At 42.7% G+C, this 18,790-nt stretch overlaps 1 protein-coding gene across 2 annotated transcripts in view; it reads left to right on the plus strand.

The window, feature by feature from the left end:
* RANBP10 (RAN binding protein 10) overlaps positions 1-18,790 on the plus strand; it is a 59,193-nt gene that overhangs the window by 307 nt on the left and 40,096 nt on the right. For both annotated transcript variants that reach the window (XM_084214900.1, XM_084214901.1), the window contains exons 2-3: positions 816-927; positions 16,383-16,435. In XM_084214900.1, coding sequence (XP_084071026.1) covers positions 816-927; positions 16,383-16,435 — 165 coding nt within the window. The remainder of the gene's footprint in view (positions 1-815; positions 928-16,382; positions 16,436-18,790) is intronic.

The raw sequence follows: 18,790 nt of genomic DNA on the forward strand, positions 1-18,790 counted from the left end.
TCGGCCCGGCCGCTCCGCGGGGCCCGCCGGGCGCGGGCTGAGCCGGCAGCGGGTCCGGTGGTCCCGGGGCAGGGGCGCCGGGAGCAGCGCGGGGCCGGGCGGCGCTGGGCTCCGGGCGCCTGCTTGGCCCGGGGCCCCGGCTGGGCTGCTCGGGCCGGGCTGCGGGGGTCGGGAACGGAGGCGCTGGGGAGCCGGGGGCTCTCCCCGGTGGAGTGCGGGGCCTTATATAACGCTGTGCTGTGCCGCTCGGCCGGGCCCGGTGCAGCCTGACCGTCTGTTTACTCTGTCATCCTGCTCAAAACACAGCGAGGGCTCGGATGGCCCCGACACGCTGCGTGACTGGGGCTTGGGCTCCTCGGGTTTACACCGAAGAGCTGCTCACTGACTTGCAGCACGATGTTTTCCTTGCTCACTGTTGGAGCTGTTCTCCCTACCCACCCAGCGGAGAAGTGATTATTCCTTTTCCAGCCTGGCTAGTAAACACTGATGTCATTCCCTTCTTGTGTAATCATTTTTGTCTTCTGTCTGTGTACATTGGTCTTCAAGTTATGTCTGTGGGGAGGGGGAGAGGTGGTACCGAGAGTCTTTCTCAAAAACTTCCTAGTGGAAACAAAGGGAAAACTGAAATGCTTGTGCTGTAGGAATTGTTCGTGGTGGCAGTGCAGAGTTGTATATGCTGGTTCTCTGGAACGTGTGCTTTAAATGGCTGGCTCTGTGTAGAAACAGATCCCTGCTGGCTTCAGCTGGTCAGGCTTTAGATCAGGATACGTGAGAGGCCAGATCCCCTCAGTACTTACATTTCTGTTCTTTCTTAGGTCACGGTAAAAATCACAAAGATGCTGCCTCGGTCAGGGCCACTCACCCCATCCCTGCAGCCTGTGGCATTTATTACTTTGAAGTGAAGATCGTCAGTAAAGGTAGAGATGGGTAAGTGCTCCTTGCAGCTCAGTGCCTGGGGATGTGTGGCTGGCAGCTCTGCTGGACTCTGGCCTCCTTTCCGGAAGGGTTCCAGGTCCCGTGGCTGCTGGGTGCAGCAGGCAGGCACAGCATGGGCAGGTTTTGTCTCCTGCTGAATGGATGTAAAGAGGTGGAATGCCCTCGAAGCAGAGGCACTGGCACAGCTGTGTCCTGAGCTCTTGGAGATGGGCACTTCTAAAACAATTCAGTAAACTGGGCATCTCTGGTGCCATATGAATTAAAATAGGTTTTCTTCTTGCTGGCAAGGTCTGGGCACTCTGATTTCTGGAATTGTGATGCCTCAGAAATGAAGTGAAGCAGAAGGGAGGAGCCTTGAGCTTAATTTTGGACTGCTGCAGTGGTGTTGATGTGGTGAAGAGTATGGAGCACTGGGGAAAGCAGTAAAGGGGCATTTCTAACAAGGTCTGGAGTTCTCTTGTTAATGTGGATTTAATTTTTACTCATTATGAAGGTGTCAGTCTGCTCTGTGTGGATGACCCTGGCATTGTTTATTGTTAAAGGATGAATATGGTAGGAATATTATCTGGAAGGGAAAGCCACACAGGAGGAGGGATTTGGTGTAATTAATTAATTCAGTCCTTCAGGTGTGACATTTGAACTCTGACCAGTTTAAGGGTTGTGGGGAAGGCAGCAGATGTTCCTACTAAAAACCAAACAAAAGTGACAACTTCTTACAGTTGAATTTTTTTGCTGTCATTGTTGAAGTGAGAAGTGGCCTACTTGTAAAGGGACTTGGAAGGATCTTGGTTTGTGCTGCATTTAGGCCCTTGATAATTACTAGGTTATCTGCAAAGGTGGGTGCTGGGCTGAATTCCTCATAAATGTAGAGGAAAGACCATCCTTATTCCTTCATTTCACTGACCTGGCTATTAACTGCTTGTCTGTTTTGAAACACTGCCCTTGATTAGTTTATGTAACTGCTAAAACTGAAATAATTTGCAGTGAGCTTCAAGACAATTTTCCAAAGAAATCACATTACAAAAGGTCACTGAACAGCACTTAATCTTTACTGCAGTCTAGATCAATCTTAAAGGGAGATAATGGAATTTTCTGCTTGTCTCCCAAGATCAGAGTTTTCTTTATTAATGATTTGTTGTTTTTATTGTATTCTGTAATTACAGAGACTTTCCAGGAATAATTAATTCCAAAGAGACAGACCCATGTGTGTTAACACAACAACAACAGGAGCTGCTGATAGCTCTGATCTTGAGGCTGGGCAGTGGAGAGGCTTTGAGAGCCCCTCTGATGTCTCGGCCATTCCTTTGCCTTGTTTTTCTTTTGTTGGTGGGGTCAGATCCAGCTTTTATCTTGCACAGGGTGGTGCTGGGGATTTGTGGTTGTGAATTTCCACTGTAGCTGCTGCCTGGCTGTCACTTGAGAAGGTGTTTTTGTGTATCTCACCTTAAATAGTTTGAATTGTTCCTGCTGGAGGCTCAGTGTGTTGTACTGGTGAACTGTGGCAGAGATCTCTTCTGGGGAGGCTCCTCAGTGTTGATTCCATCATGGTGACTTCAGTTCAAAGGATTGAAGGTGCAGACATTTAAAGAAGGGATTGAGGGAATGAAGTTCTCAAGCAGTGTTAGTAAAGCCTGTCCCTAGGAACAGCACTTTAGCAAGGGGAGAAGAAGAAGAGCTCATTTTCAAAATGGGTATTTCAGCCTCTCCCCTAGAGCTGGTTATTTGACTCTGTGTGAGGTGAGGATGTGCAGTTATTCCCTGTGTATCTCCTTCTGGAGTTTGTGATGGCATTTCACATTTGGGTTTAAAATGGGAGTGATTTGGTTTCGAAACAAGACTTACTCAAGAAAGGCTTTGGTGAAGTGAATTTCAGGAAGTGTTGAGGAGTCTGATTTTACTCAAAGCTGTTGTCTTTCTGTGCTCAGCACTGTCAGTTCAGGGCACTGCACTCTGGTTAGATACTTGCTAATAAACAACAGAAATGAAGGTTTCAGATAAGAAATGGGATAGAAGCTCCCAGTGGCTCTTAATGGAGAACTAAGAACCCCAGAGCTCACACGATGCCTTTTTGCAGCCTGCCTCAGGATGTTTCCTGTGTGTGACATGCTCTGATAAGAGGCTTCTTGGCATTAGGCAGTGCCATTTTGGATTGGTGATGTCACTGTGGGAGAGAAACCTGAGCTATGGAGATGACTCAGGTGTCAGGACCACCTTTTTAACTTCTCCCCTGCTTTTCATTGGACTGAGGGGATTTAAAACCAGTATGCTCTGGTTCTCTCCTCTTTTCTCCCACCATATCATGTCCTAGCAGTCAAAGCACACATCCCTGCCTCCCCTTGTTTTCCAGGCTGAGAACTCCTGTGCTCGCCCCAAAGTCAGCACAGGGCAAGAGGGAGGGACTGCAGCAGCACAGACACAAGTTTCTTTCTCCTGCCACAGCTGGTAGAAAAACTTCTTTTGCACTGCCTTGTCTCCCCTGTGCCTTAATGCATCCAGAAAGGTGCTTTTGTTAATGAAGCAAACAAAATGATTTATGAAAACTCTGCCTTTGCCATCATTGTACTTTTCTGCCTCAGCATTGGTAAAATCTTTTACTGATGGATATGGCAAAGCAAGTACAGCATCCAAAAAGTCCATTTGGTGTATGTAAGAAATTTTAAAACTGATCAGCTTTTCTTAGCTTTGGATTTTCCACTGCTCATGAGATAAAACTTCAGTCCTTTGAGAAGGACAAGCGTAATTCAAATTTACTTTTAGTTGAATGGTAGCTATTTTTTATCCTGGTGAATTTAGTCTTAATTGATAAGAGGTCATATTTATTTACTGGGTTTGTTTTTTGTGCAGTTTTGTTTTGGTGGTTTTTTTTTTTCTGGGAGAGGAGAGGCTTCCAGGATACCATTGAAAAATTGTCTTGACAAGGTTTCTAGGTAATATGGAACAAATCAGGTCTGTCAGTCTGTTGATCTGTTGCTACTTCTTGAGGGGGGAGATGGTTCTTATCCTCAGAGAGCAGAGGAGAACTTAGTTTGCAGTCTCTAGTCCCAGCCCTCCTGTCACCTCCTTGTCTGTGCTGACCACACAGGGGTGGTTCCACAGCACTTTGGGATGATACATGTCAGGGCTGTGGGATTCTGCCCTTGCATTTGCTGTGTGTTTCTACCCCTTCCCTCATGCAGACACACTGCTACCCTGTCCTGTGGAGAGCTGGTTCAGGGAGATAACTCATGGAAGGCTGGCCAGAAAATAATGGATGATGATTTCATCTATTGACATCACTGTCAGAAATTACTCCTTTTTTTTTTTTCTCTTTAAATTGAGGTCTGCTTTTCAGGGTTCCTTTTATTAATTGAAGGCAAGTCAATAAAGGGATGGCCTGAGCTGGCAGACAAAAGGGTAGGATTGCAGCAACCCTCAGTTCCATTCAAAGTGTTGGTGAACAGTTTTGTTTTAAGACTTGCTGGTAGTTAATTTCTGAGCCATTGTGTGCTTGTCTCCTGAGTGTTGTCAACTAGAAGAAAAGGACAAGAGGCAGTGGGTCACAAGTTGTTGCAAGGGAAATGCCAGCTGGACATAAGGAAGAATTTTCCTTTGTGAAGATGGTTGTGGACTCGAACAGGATGTCTGGAGAGGCACTGGCATCTTCCTTATCACATTTGCCTGGGGAAGCCCTCAGTCTGCTGCCTGATAGATGTTTCAGAGTTACTTATGCTTTGGGCAGAAGGGTGAAGAAAGAATGCCCCAGGGTCCCTTCCTGTCCGAACCTCTGTGTGAATCTGTGGATGGCTTGCTTCCAGCATTCCTCAGATGAGCAGATTGGCAGAAATGCCTGTGACTCGTCTGTTCCTGAGCTGCCACAAATAACTCAGGCTTTTATCCCTGTGCTGGTCATAACAGTTCAACCTTAGCAGTATTTGAAGCCCTGAACTCTTGTCCTCTCTCCCTCCAATACGCAGTTCTGCTTGGTGGTGATTTGTCAGCACATCTCACAGCCTCTGTTCCCCCTCTCCATGATCTCTGCTTGGTAAACAGGAACAGGGAGAGACTCATCAGGGTAGGGCAGCCAGCCCACAACTTAGAGGCTGTTGTGACTCAGAAGGACAAGTCATCCTTGTCCTCTTTATGCTGGGGCAACGTGAGCTCTCTGTGGGTGACAGTGTGTGTTCCTGACCACCAGTTTGGTTTCTTGACTGGTTTTACCTCCCTCAGCCACGTGCTGGCTTGTGATGGAGTGAGACTGGGGAGGACATTCCAGATACCAATGCTGATGATGCATGGCTTCTGAATTCTGGCAGCAGTCACCTGTCCTGCTGCTTCCTCTCCATTTCTGAGCTGCTCCTGGAACAGACAGCCCAGGAGCCTGTGGATTGCCTTTGCTGTCTTTTCTGGGAATGGTTTGGTCTTGGACAGCTGCTTACTCATGGGTACTTTAGTGTGCTGGTATCCTGACCTCTGTGATGGGGGCAGAGCCACTGCCTGCCCAGAGTGACTCTGTGCAGACACAGCAGGTGTTCTCTGTGGGCAGAGGAGGTGCCACGGCAGCCCAGTGGTTTCATGAGGACTTTGAGCCATCCCAGGATGCATCTCAGTATGGCTTTTCTTTTTGCCATGGTGTGTTTTTGTGTGCCAGCACTAGTGACTGTGTCGAGAGCTCCATTGTCCTCACAGTCCTTTTGTTGGATCAGTACCTGAAACAGTGATTTCTGCGTTAGGTGGAGACCCAAAAAGGCAGGAGAGGAAAGCTGGAAAGACATAAGCCACAGGAAATGCTGGTAACCTTCTTCAGCACCATTCCACAGGTGCTTTGAGCTGTGCAGCCTATTGTCCAGAGATGTTGGTCAGCCCTAGCTTACGTCAAGGACAGTTTTCTGGAAGAGGGAGAAAAAAGTTCTTTGAGGAGAGTGGCTGAAGAGCTAATCAGCTTAGTCCATACCATAGTTTATTTTAAATCTTCCTTTAGCTTTCATACACAAGTTCCATAATCCAGACTTAAAAATAGCTTAGTTTCTCTCTGACTGAAAAAGAAAAATAAAGGTCAGATGTGTTGGTTGGTTGCAGTCTGTACATTAGTAACAAATCATCTGCCCCTTTTCCTTGCTTATGTTTCTCCTTGCCAACTTTCCATTTCTCCTCAGCATATGGTGAGTGTGATGGCTCTGTGAAAAGCCTTTTGCTCGTGTTCTCTAATGGCTTCCAGATGCTGCCAGAGGCCTGTCCATGGAGAGCTCTGACAGCGCTGGCTGCTTGTGCTCAGACACCTTGGAGTGCCTGTCTGGATGTGGCTGGAGGGGAGGGTAAGGGATATTCTATAGGAACTGAGGATTTCTTGTGTGATCCCTGATTTGTTACTGGTAAGCCTGCAAATAATTGAATTCCTCCCCCCTTTTTATTTATTTCCATCCTGGTTGCCAAGAATCCAAAACCAGCACAGAGAGGGGATGTTGTTCTGATTGCAGGTAGGTCTGCTTGTTTGAATTCATGCTGTTCTGCAGACACTCATTTAAACAACCCAACACATAAATAGAACCCCCAAGTAGATTCCATAAACAGTTCCTGCCTTGCTCCCATTTGCAGATTGCCCAAGCAAGTCCTTCTTGCTCAGCCACCAGCTGTGCCTTGGTGCTCTCAGGTGTAGAGATTCATTTTCTGCAGAGGTTTTGTGTCAATTGATGACACCTCACACAAGTTATTATTTCTTTGTCATTCTTCTGTTACACTCTTCTGAAAGGATGTAATATTGAGAGCAGCTTTTCAGTGTAAAGGAGTCTTGAGGTTGGAATATCTGATTTGCAGTTGATAGCTTTTTTAATTCCTTTATTTTTTTTATCAATGAAGTGGAAATTTTAAATGAATGTTTTATAGCAGTATCATGGGCCATCCATTGTAATAGTTGAGTATCAATTTATCATTAAAATTACTTGTGAAATAAGGCAGTGAAATGGAAGCAGTGATGGTGAAATGTGACTTGTCCACTTGTGATGTGTGGATTTAGGTATGTCTGAGATTTCCTATATTTCCGAGTGCCATAATTATTTTTGTTGTTGTTGGGGTTTTTTGTTCAGCTTCTTATGAAATTTTGCACAGTAAAGAAGAAAAATTTTGGGAAGGGGTTATTTTTGTTTGGTTATTTTTTCATCCCCCCTCCCTCTGCTATTTCTGAGTATCTGTTATAGAATAGGTAAGAATGTGTCAAAAGCAAACTCTAGCAAGATCAAGATCTTTAGAATATATGTAAAACATTACTATGCTCAGTTCTTCAGAATATGTTTGCAGTTAAATCAAATCACAGAATAATGGGAACTAATTATTTACATATTCTAAACTTGCAGATCTAAGGAATTCTGTTCAGTAATAACTTTTGTAAGCTGGATAACTTTTATGTAGGTAAACCCTTTTTTTTTTCACTTGAGAAGCCTTGAAATTATGAACTGCTGAAGAATTTTATCATCCAGTGTGAAGCTTTGACTGTCTTTCTTCAGCTCTCCACTGAAGCTGAATTATGTTAGTTGTGGCCAGATTAGTTTTTTATCTTGCTCTTCTAGCGATGGGATTTACATTGTACCTGTGATATAAGACTGCATCTCTGTTTCCACACTACAATCTGCCTGCTTGTTTACAAGTTCTTTGTATTGATGCCCTGGTCCACATGAAGCCTTTGTCCCTTGTTGTGGAGATGTCAGTGTGTAAAGATCTGTGAGTTCAGTGTGTGGTGCTTTCCCAGCACTCACCCAGCTCTGACTCTCTGCTGCTGTTTAAAGAGAAAGTGTTCCAATTTCACCAGTACATCTCTTAAAACTTCAAGTGTTACTTTTTCTCTGAGATGTTTTCCACATAATTAATCCCCCCTCCAGATCTTGTGTAAATATTACAGCTACTTCTTTCTGTAATTTCATTTTTTATTATTAGGAGGAAAGAAATCCTCCTTTCATAGGAATTGTTACCATCCAAGCCTAAACCAGAGGATATTAGCCTATAAGGATGTGAGAATACTTCCTAAGAGACAGCTAGCTGGTGTGGAGTGTTTTCTTCTGATTTGGGTATTGCATTTATATTGTTCCCCCTGTTTTACAGAGGAAAAACGGGGGCTCAGGGTGCATTTTTAATCTGGCTGTCTGTTATGATGGACTGAAATGCAAGATTAGTCACCAGAATGAAAGAGTCTTTAAATGACTTGCCCTCTTTTGGTTGCTTTTTTGTTAGACATTTGTGGTAACTCTTAGCATCTTTTTTTTACTGTTTTCTAGGCTTTGTTCATGGCAGAAAAAATGTTCTGTTACTTAAGAGTGGCAATTAAGCAATCTTAAGTCCTTTCAGTTGTGGAAACCTGTTTAACTTCCCTAATATATTTTCAGTGACTATGAGCAGTGCATTTGGAAGTGAAGTTTGTTAAGCAGCAGGACAACTTGAACAAAAATCCTGCTTATTCAGTTGGGTGTAACCAGAATAAATAATCAGAGAATGAGTATCAGTAATGCTTTGTGCTGTTCCCAGACTTTAGGCACCATTTTTCACTGAGATGGTTTGTGTGTGAACTTTGTTGGAAATCAGCTGACTTGGAGAAGGAGTCAGCTGCCAAGAGTGAAAAAAATAATAAATTGCTGGGACACCTCTGCTTCAGCTACATTTGCATTTGACCACGGGGTTTGGGGTTCTGTTGGATGTGGTGGTGCTTGGGGTAGCAGATGGAGGAACTGGTTATTCTTGACAGATTTTAGTGGTGGTTTTACCCTGGTGCTTGTATTTGGCCTTTTCTTTCTTAAATGGTGCTCAGATCAAGTCTTCATCTCTGTCTTTTCCATCTTTCAGTGTTCCTACAAACATTGTCAATCTACATCATCAGTCTTTCTTTCCTGAAGGTAGCACAGACAAGGGACAGTTTGGCCCTTCTTCCAGCTGGCAGATACCACTTGAACCTGATCCTAAAATTAGAAGGGAGCTGGGAATATGATACCTTGGTCTGTCAAAAATAGCTTTTCATTCTTCCTCTTGTCATTTTATCACTAATTACTCATAACCACCCTGAGAAGATGTGTTGTGTTACCAGATTGCTGCCTCTCACTTTTGTCCTGCTCACTCGCCTTTCCTTCCACAGTCTTCAGCTTTTAAGGATTCTCTGCCTTTCTAAGGGCTGATGTACACTGAACTCCTCCTTGCCTCAGGATACTTGTAGTTGTTTTTAATGAGCTCTTCAAAATTTTATTTTCTTCCCTTTATCCCCTTCTTTTCAGCCTTGCATAATTTGTCTTTACTGACCTCTTCTTGGGGAATTGGGATTCTTCCTGGAGCCCATCAGTGCTATTTCTGAAGCACCATCACAGAACAGCACAATATGCACAAATAAAACCAGAACCATTTCCACTCTAGAGATTATATTCCATTATGAAGTAGTTCCAAAATATTTGTTGTTAGACTGAGGAATTGGAGACTGTTGGAATCCAGTATTTCGCATGCCACAGGTAATTTTTCCAAGGAGATGTAACTTGTTTTTTCACTGCCTTAAAACAATGTTCCCCTTCCCCCACCAGAACTGCCACAGTGTGGTTTCAAGTGGTAAGTTGATAAGGGTTATCATTTCTAACCACTCTTTAAACTTGGCAGGAAGTCAGGACCTACCTCAGACCAGAATGATAGTTCAGAGCTTTGCAACAAGAGACTGTGAAAGTCTCTGAAAAGCCACCAGTGTGGTGTATTATTCACCTCTAACTTGATCATTTAGTTTGTTTATTTTAGATTTAACTGTGCATGTTGAAAGAGTGAGGTGCATGATAGCTGGGAGGACAGGATTCCTGCCACATAGGTGTGGTTATAGAAAAATCTGCAGGATACAGGAAACCTTTGAATCACAAACCTGTGGAAGAGTGAGACATCCCTTGTTTTACTCGTGGCTCAGCAGGATTGCTTGGCTTTGGCTGAGCCATGTAATAAAATGCCAATCCCAGGAATTTCTACTGTGTGTTGTGTTAATGTTGGTTCACAACTGAGCAGGGAATGATTGCTTTGCTGGAAGTCATGGCCTTCAAAACAAATTATTCAACCTCTCTGGTCTTAACTCTTTCATGTTTGGACTTGGGTGCCTGTTGGCATCCCTGGCAGTCTTGGTCCAGCCTCCTGTACTGAGCCAGGGTGGCACTGGCTCAGGAAAGAAGAGTTCTGGGCTGGTGGCTGTTACCCAGCTAATGCTAAACCAATGTATTTTTTTCCCCTTTGTTTCCCCAGCTTTCAGATGGGTTGAATTTTGTTTGCCATCTGGGTGAACCTCACAGCCACTTGAATGAAGAGTGGCAGGGATTGTTTCACCCTCCTGACTTGGTACCTTTCAACAGGTTAAACAATAAATACAGGGGAAACCAGTATTTATTATTTATACTGTCTTTCTTCTTCTGGCAGAGCCTTAATAAATCTGCCTTGCTAATTGTCAGCTAGTGTTAGAGATGAGTATTCAGCCCAAGTTCATTGGAGAAAGTCTTGCAGCTTTTTAAAGAGAGAAATACCTCCTTTTGTTTCAAGTGTACTGCTTGTCCAGTGAGGACCATGGGCTAATTGCTTTTGCCCTCCTTCTGCCCTGCCTTTATTTTGCACACAGCAGTGCTTCCCAGGTGCTGGGTGCTTTCCATGGAGATGATCTTTGCTCCTGGGATTCCTGAAACTGAAGAATGTAGTACAGGTCTGCATGAGTTCTGTTGCTGCGTTCTCCTCTGTTGTACTCAATGAGTTCTTCAGTCCTGCACTGCAAAAGCCAAATAGATGTAAATCCTGGAATTTCAGCATTGGCCACTTGCTGTCAAAGGGCAGGTCTGTTCTGAAGGTTTTCTGCTGGGTTCACGAGGATTTTTGTGTGTTTGCTCATACAAAGTAGCTTTAGACTGGACAAAAAACTCTTCTTACGTTGTCTTTTTGGCAGGTTTTCTGAGTATCATGTTTGTTCTGGAGAAACATCTTTTAACTCAAAGAATTGCTTCTCATATGGGTGGATTCCCCTTCTGGGACAAGCTAAACACAGCCATCAGTGTCTCCCCTAATTCTGTGACTCTGTAATGCTTAGAGCAGCCTCATTAAGAGATCTCTTTGTTTCAGTTTAGGTCAGTCAGATGTTGTCATTCCTGTGAAATAACTTTTCTCATTGTTTTTCAGATGATTTCTGCCCAGTGACAATATATAATTCTTTCTAACTGAGTAACTGCATTTGAGATCTTTTATATCTTTAAGAGTTAAATTTTAATTCAGAAGTGCAGTCATCATTTTAGTTTTCCATATCTTTTCCAAGGGAAAGTCTTTTATTGACAGAAACAAAAAACAAATTACATACTTTTTTAAAGTATGCAGATTTAAAATGCATCTTGGAAAACATCTGCACTGCAGAGTCCACCACCCAAGTTGTCCTAGGGGCCAGAAGTGAATGCTGTCTTGTTGGGATGTCACTGTGCTAGAGCAGCTACATGTTGGTGTTCCCTGCTGAAGTCCTTGGGAGCTGGGAAGGGACCCAAAAAGCTTTGTGTCTTTGAGCTTAATCTTAGCACAGTCATGGTGCTGTAAGACCCAGAAGAGAAAATCCTGGGAATACTGCTGGGTGTGTGTGTGTGGAGCCAGCATCTTCTGACCTGAGAGCTTTTTACCAAGGTCCTTCATTCTTCTGCTGAGGCCAAGGAGAGGCAGGGAGTGGATGGAACAGGCAGAGCTGATGTTGTGGCTGCTGGTGAGTGTGGCTGATTCAGGCACATTTTCTAAAGCAACCAGTGCTGGGCAGGGCTGAGGTGGAGTAGGAGTCTGGAAAAATTTGGTGCTATGGTAACTGCCAGGGCTGCTGGTGAGTGGAAACAAGGCTGTTCTGACTGAATCACCAGCATGTGTCTGCGTTTATTTTTGCCAGTCTGCTCTGTTTGGAGCTGGTCTAATGATGCAGCATTTTTGAAGCTTCAGATTAGGTGTGGGGGACAGGTCCAAGTATTCAGTGTTCATTGCTCAGAAGATGGGTTTAGGAGGTCACCCTAGCTTAGCTTTGCAGATTAACTATGATGGGTAATGGATATAAATGTATTATTGCCCTCAAAATTATTTTTTTCCAGTTTGACACTGGATGCTGACATTCCTGTGCATCCTTTTTTTTTTTTTTTTTGAAAGGCTCTTTGGATCTCTCAAAAAGGAGCTCCAGTTAAGGGATACCCCACAGGGAGTCTGTCCACATTATGGTCTGAAACCAGGGGTGAGAACAGGCAGGCCATAGAGGTTTATGTTTAATGATATTCAATATAATAATTGATTCATTATTAAAAAAAAAGGCAGTAGTTTGCTCTTGATGATGCCCACAAATACTGTTTAACTGGTATTGCATTTGTTGCATACACAAAACTGATTTGGAACATTTGGAATCGAGGAAGTGAGAAGCTGTTCTCCACCAAGAAGTTCAGAAAGCATCTGGTGCTTTTGGGGGTGGTGGAGTTGAAGATTTAATTTTTTTTTCCTCCCAATTTTCAAGAGAATAGAGTGATTTTTTTCTTTTTTTTCCACTGAGGCTTTATTGATCTTAAAGCTTATTTCATCCATTACTTCTGGTACATAAATTGATTGTAGATGGGAAAAGCAAAGTAGCACTTTCTAAACAAAACCCAGCAGTCAAATCTGTGGCAATCTGAAGTTCTGGATATAAGCTGTGGGCTGTGGAGTTGAAACTCAGCATGGTGAGGGAGTCTGTTTTTATTTTAGGTTGTCTGCAAATTCTGTCTACAGTTCTACAGCCATTATGGTCTTATTTTTAAAGTTTGTCTTGAGCTTTAAATGGGAGCAGAAGTTGAAAAGCAAAAAACTGTGAACCAGGAAGGTTTGTGGTCATGTTCCTTTTTTTTTAGCAACATATTTCCATGATGTTGTGTATCTAGATTAAAGTGTAATTTTAAATTTAGAATTTGTGGAGTTGTAGTGCTTCCTTTTTATAAAAATGCAAGCTTCTAGTCTCAATTTAAAGCTATGTTGTCTGAAAATGGAAAGATACTATTGTATAAGTTTTGTATTTGGTTATGTGCATCAGATTTAGCTGTACACAAAAGAGGGGGGATGAATCTGCATAAATAATGAAGTTAAGCAGGATAAGCTGAAGTGGGTGATGACCTATTTTATCTGAATTTGACAATTAGGTTATTTCCTCTAATTTCCAATGTTTTCCTTGGTGTTGCCACCCTTATGGTGCAATACAGTGCAGAGACCCAGCAGGGATGGGGACAAAGGGCACCCTGGAAGTGCTGCAGCTGGGATTGTGGTGAAGCTGTGCCAAGGCTGTGTGCAGAGGTGTCCTCTCTGTTCAGTTCTGGGTCTGTTCATGTCAACAGCAGCAGATGTAGAGGCAGAGGAGCAGACAAGCACCCTCAGGCAGCAAGGAGGGATGGAGCTGGCCTCTGCCAGCAGAGTTGTGCTGTGTGATACTGAAAGGAAGGAATCTGACACTGCCACATGACAAAGTGGCCACAGTTCTACAGTGCTTTACCTTCAGCTGAGCCAAATAGATCAGGACAGAAGAAACATTCCCTGTGCCAAGAGACACGTCCTGTTCTTTGAACACAGTTTGTCACAGCCAACAAATTCAGGAGGTCTGGAGCTTGGTGGTGTGACCTGCTTGGTGGGGATGGTTCTGCCAGGAAGCAGAATGGTCCTTGCTAAGTGTTTCAGACCTGCCAGTGTCAGGATGAGCTCTCTGGTGTTATTGCTTCAGGCTTAGAGGGTGCTTTTACACTGAGTTGAAGCAATTGGGTACTTTGAATCACAGCTCCCCTCAGGCTGGAGCAGTTGGCAGAGGTAGCACTGAGGTTGTCTCTGCTCTCATAGAGCTGAGGGCAGTTGTAGCTGTGGACTGGATCCTGGATGCTTGCACACATAGTTGGAAAAAAAACACATGGCAAAACCCACTATGTAATAAGGAAATATCTGTAACAGCAGAAAACTCCAGACTCAGTAGAAACACAGAAATTGAATAAGAACTCTCTTACCTGCCAGTGCACTAAGAAGGTGGTAAGGAAGGGCTGGAGTAGTCCCTGCAGATATAGGAGAAATTCTTTCATATTGTGCCTGGAAGGCTGTAAAAATATGCCCAAATTCAGTTTATTACAGATGCATGTATGTCAGATGACACTGTGAGGCTGAATTTTTAGATGCCATAGATGCCTGCTGTGGAGAGGCTCTTGTGAGTCAGGGAGCTCACGGGGATGTAACTTCTGACTCGTGCTCTGAGCAGTGCAGAAAATGTTTACAGCAAAGGTGTGTTTAGAAATTGCTCTGCAGCACTGACCATGATCTCTCATCTTTGGTATCCTTTGAGAAGTGCTATAAAAGGCCCCCAAGCCCTGCCACTTTAGTATTCATCCAAAACCCCACCACCCAACCGCAAAAAAGCCAGGAAACAAACCTTATCAATTGAAGCAGCTTGTTTAAGAATAGCTAATAAAATCAGGAGGGTAAATACTTTGAGATGGTATAGAGACTATTTAAGAAGACATTTTATTGGAGGATCAGACAGTTGACATAATCAGACATAGGGATGAGAGGCAATAGGGTTACACGCCCCAAGAGCTTAAATTTATTCAATGAGAAAAATTAAAAGAACACGTTGGATATCAGGAAAAATTTCTTCATGGAGAAGTTTGTCAAGCACTGGAATAGACTGCCCAGGGAAGTGGTGGAGTCACTATCCCTGGTGGGATTGAAAAGATGAGGAGCTGTGGCACTTGGGGATGTGGTTCAGTGGTGAGCTTGGCAGTTTTGGTCAGTAGCTGGACTTGACAATCTTAAAGGTATTTTTCCACCAAAACAATACTATTTTGTACTACCAAAATAATTATAGGCCAAGATTTGATAAACTTGTAGATCCCTAAGTATTAAAATTTCAGTGTAAACAAGAAATAATCAATTATTGCCATTTTCATCTAACAGTGACTGAGATGGACAAGTCAAGGACAGGGGACAGTTTCTGCAGGGGACTTAAACACATAACTTGAAGAAATGTAACTTTGGGTTGAAATTCTGAAATCATGTTTTCATACCTGGTTAATGTTTTATGGAGCAGGTGGCCAAGGAAGCCACAGGAGGAAAACTGATGGAGTGAAAGAATAGCAGGACACTGTCTGTAGCCTGCTTGATTCTTACCTTTACAGGAACAAGAGCCCAACAGTTAATTTCAAAGCTCAGTAACCTAAAAATATGGGAGTGTGTTGAGGAAAAAAAAACTGAGCTGTGCTACCACAGGATATTAAAAAAATTACAGACCATGCAAATTAACAGGAACAGAAGACAAAATGGGAATGTGCCTAAGTATTGCAGTAAGGAAGAGGAGACTTTGTGGAGGCTGGCTTTGCCTTACTGTCCTGCTGGATAGGTGCACAATGATTTTTATGAGGGTGGAATAAACAATCCAGACTTTATACAAAAAATGGCCTCTGAGCTGCCACTTAAAGTGCAGGGTCAAGCTGTGTCCCACTTCCATGGAAAAGTGAGTTCAGTTCTCATCTGCAGTCAGAACATAAATGGAATAATAGAGATCAGGAGGGGGAGGAATAGAAACCAAAGCAGAGAGCATTGTCATGCTGTTATCTGTAATAATCACCTTGGGCTTGTGTTGTGTGGTGCTGGTGGCTCTGGTTATTCCCTGCTTCTCAAAGAAGTTACAGAACTGGAAGTGTAGCAGGAGCACTGAGGTAGAGATGAGCTTCCACGAGAACAGCTGAGCAGACTCTGATTACCCACCCTTGAGAAGAGACCTTTGGGGAGGGGTGTGAATCAGGACTCCAAAATCCTTAAGAAAGTGGTAGGGAAATGCTTTTCCTCTCTCTTCCAATTCTAAAAATGCAAGTACAAATAAAAAATAGGTTGGGCAGAAATTGAATGGGGGGAGCTGTGGGATGTTGCCCTTTCAAAGAGTTTACAAAGGTTCAGAAAGTGAGATTGTGTAAAATATATGCTGAACAATGAAAGAGTGTTCTTGGAAAGTACAGCTGAGTGCTCTGTCCTCTGCATCCACTCTCAGCTATTTTTGGAGATAGTACATCAGGCCAGACAGACATCTGTCCTCATGTACTATATCTGCACTTAGGTGTTTTTTACTGTCTTGTTAATCACCTATATAAATAGTTTTTTCTGAAATGTGAGTAAAAATACCCACAAATACCAAATTGGGAATTAAATTGCTGATTGCTGTCCAGTCCTTTTCCTACCAATTGAGAGCTAAAGAGTAGCTGTACATTGCAAAGCTGTCAGTTACTAGAGGAGATTGATGTTTTATCTTGGATTCAATAAAATACATAAGTAATGGAAAATCTTTAGTAATTTTATCATTCTTCAGTAATTTTTGTATGGATTGGATTTATTTTAGTGCTGTATTTCTGCTGCAGGGAATCTTGTGCTGTGACCACTCTTTTGCTTGACTGATGTTTTATTTGTGGTTTTTTTTTTTTTTTTTTTTTTTTTTGAAGGTACATGGGAATAGGACTTTCTGCTCAAGGAGTCAACATGAACAGGCTTCCTGGTAAGTGACTGTTAAGGTTTGTTTTGACCTACAATCTGTGTTAAATGTTCCTTTGAAATAAAGATTTTTCTTTATATATATGTATCAGAGAATGTGTGTTTCTATTAATAAAATTAGAGTATTATAATTGTCTTATATCTGGAAGCTTCAACCTATTGAATATTATCTTAAATCAAGTTGCTGGGGTTGTCAATGCAGCCATGATAATAGAAATATCAGCAGATAATAGAAATTAAAACTAAATAGGTAATGGGCAAGATGATGAGCTTTCAGACAGGCAAACTACTCTTTGTGTCTGAAAAGTAAGTAGGAAAATAATTTTGCATTTAATCTGTATACTCCACTTGACAAATTTACATGAAAGAATCTGAAAATGACAGGATAATTGGCCTGTTGTATTGTCTCTATTCTTTTCTTCTTCCCACTGAACTACAAAAATGTGATAGAGTGGTATTTCTAGTTAATATTGTTGCTTCTTTTGTTTGAAATGTGTGTTTTTTGGTTTGCTGCGAAGTTGGTCGAGTGGCTTCATTTTAGAAATAAAAATTGGTAATCCTTCTTTGACAATATCCAATTTATTGAGCAAAATAACAATTTCTAGATATGTAGTGACTTATATGCCAGATATTCTTTCAACTGGGCTTGAAATTGGAAGTTTCTATTTGGTAGAAAGTAAATGTTCTTCAGATGCCAAAGTGAATGACAGGTGGTCAGTGGTGGGGGCATTCTTGGCCTTGGGTGTTACTTCTGGTAAAGATATTTTAAAGATTAAATCTATGTTCAGCCTTTGTGGATTTTGGTATCTGGCAAGGAGAATGTTTTGTGAATGTCCTAACAAAAGAAAGATCTGTCTTAGGGAGAATGCTTTGAGTGACACCTGTGCTTCAAAGAACTTGCAACTTCAATTTATATTTGTTAGTAATTGTTATGACAACTGCACCAGTCAGTCCTGCTCTCTCTGCCCTTTCTCTCCCCCTGTCCTGATCCAGATGGGTTGTGTGCCATGTACAAGGCAAAGCAGGGATCCAGTCCCATCATCTCCTTCCAGGGTTGAAGTTCTTGGACAAGGGGTTGTTTGGTTGTTAATGGAGCCTGTTCTGTTCATGGCTCTGTGGCTTGTGTGATGGAAAGGTGGGGGGAATGACTTGTGGGCTTGGCCTTGCAGATGGCTGGTTGGATTATGCTTTGTTTAGGATTCCCCTGGGGTTATAGCACAGGTACATGCAGGGTTCAGTACTAACCTGAGATGGTGTGTACTGAATGTCTCAGGTCTGCTGTCCTGAAGTTGAACAGTCAGTGTAATTTCTTCTCTCTTTTTTTTCCCTCTTTGGTGACTAAAAGTTACCTGAACCACTTCTGATAAATGGCTTTAAAGCCCAGGAGTTACATGGGCAGCATTTGTGGCCAGTTTGAGTCAAAGTCCCTGTATGCCACTGTCATTTCTATAGTGCATGTGATGAACATGGAATTCTTTTCTCTCAGTGAAATAAAGCATAAAGTGAACTTGAGACTTGAGATTGTACAATTCATTGCTAAATAAGCACTAATTTAATCCTGTGAACCTGTTGTTTGTTTGATCACATGCAGATTATGCTGCCAAGAGTCATTCCGTGGTCATGGTTAGGTCTCTCTCCCATCATCTGTATAAGATTAACTGCATGGCTCTGTATTACAGCTCAGTAATTATCCTCCTGGCTTTTGGAGAATGAGTGTGATTTTTTAAATATATGTGTGTATATATATATATATTTTTTTTTTTTTAATTTTTTTTTTTTTAGTATATTGTTCAAGTAACTGAAGTGAGAAACATTTCCAGGCTTAACTGTTATCAGGTCCTTCACAGCACAGAGTAAGTGAGAGCTCACAAAGAAGTGACAGACTTTGTAGTCTTGACTTGGCTTTGTGTCAAAGTGTAATTTTAACATTTTGTGACCTGAAACCCTGCCAGGTTTGTCTCCTTAGACCCTTTCTAAGTCACTTCTGCTTTAACAGATCGATTTTCACTCAGTGCTGCCAGGGAAGTGTGTAACCACAGGTGGTGGTTGGGAGCCCAGAGCTGGTACAGGAGCCAAAGTTGGTCCCTTTCTTGTTCCCAGTTTCACTGGGGATCCTTGGTGGCACCCTGGGAGTCCCAGTTCAAAGGACAGTCTTGCTGCTGGGTTCTGTCTCAAACTCCTTTTCCCTCCACAAGGACAAACACTTTGGCCATATCCAGTTCCAAGTCAGGGCATTTGTGCTTAACTGCCAGATTTATTTTGGCTTAAACCCAGCTGGGTGCTGGTGGGGGTAGTGCTGAGCATTCTCTGAAGATTACAAATGTGATTGGAGCCACATGAACTGAGTTCCCTTAACTAC

Source organism: Fringilla coelebs (assembly GCF_963513975.1).
Source record: "Fringilla coelebs genome assembly, chromosome: 14".
In the NCBI taxonomy this organism is placed as follows: domain Eukaryota; kingdom Metazoa; phylum Chordata; class Aves; order Passeriformes; family Fringillidae; genus Fringilla; species Fringilla coelebs.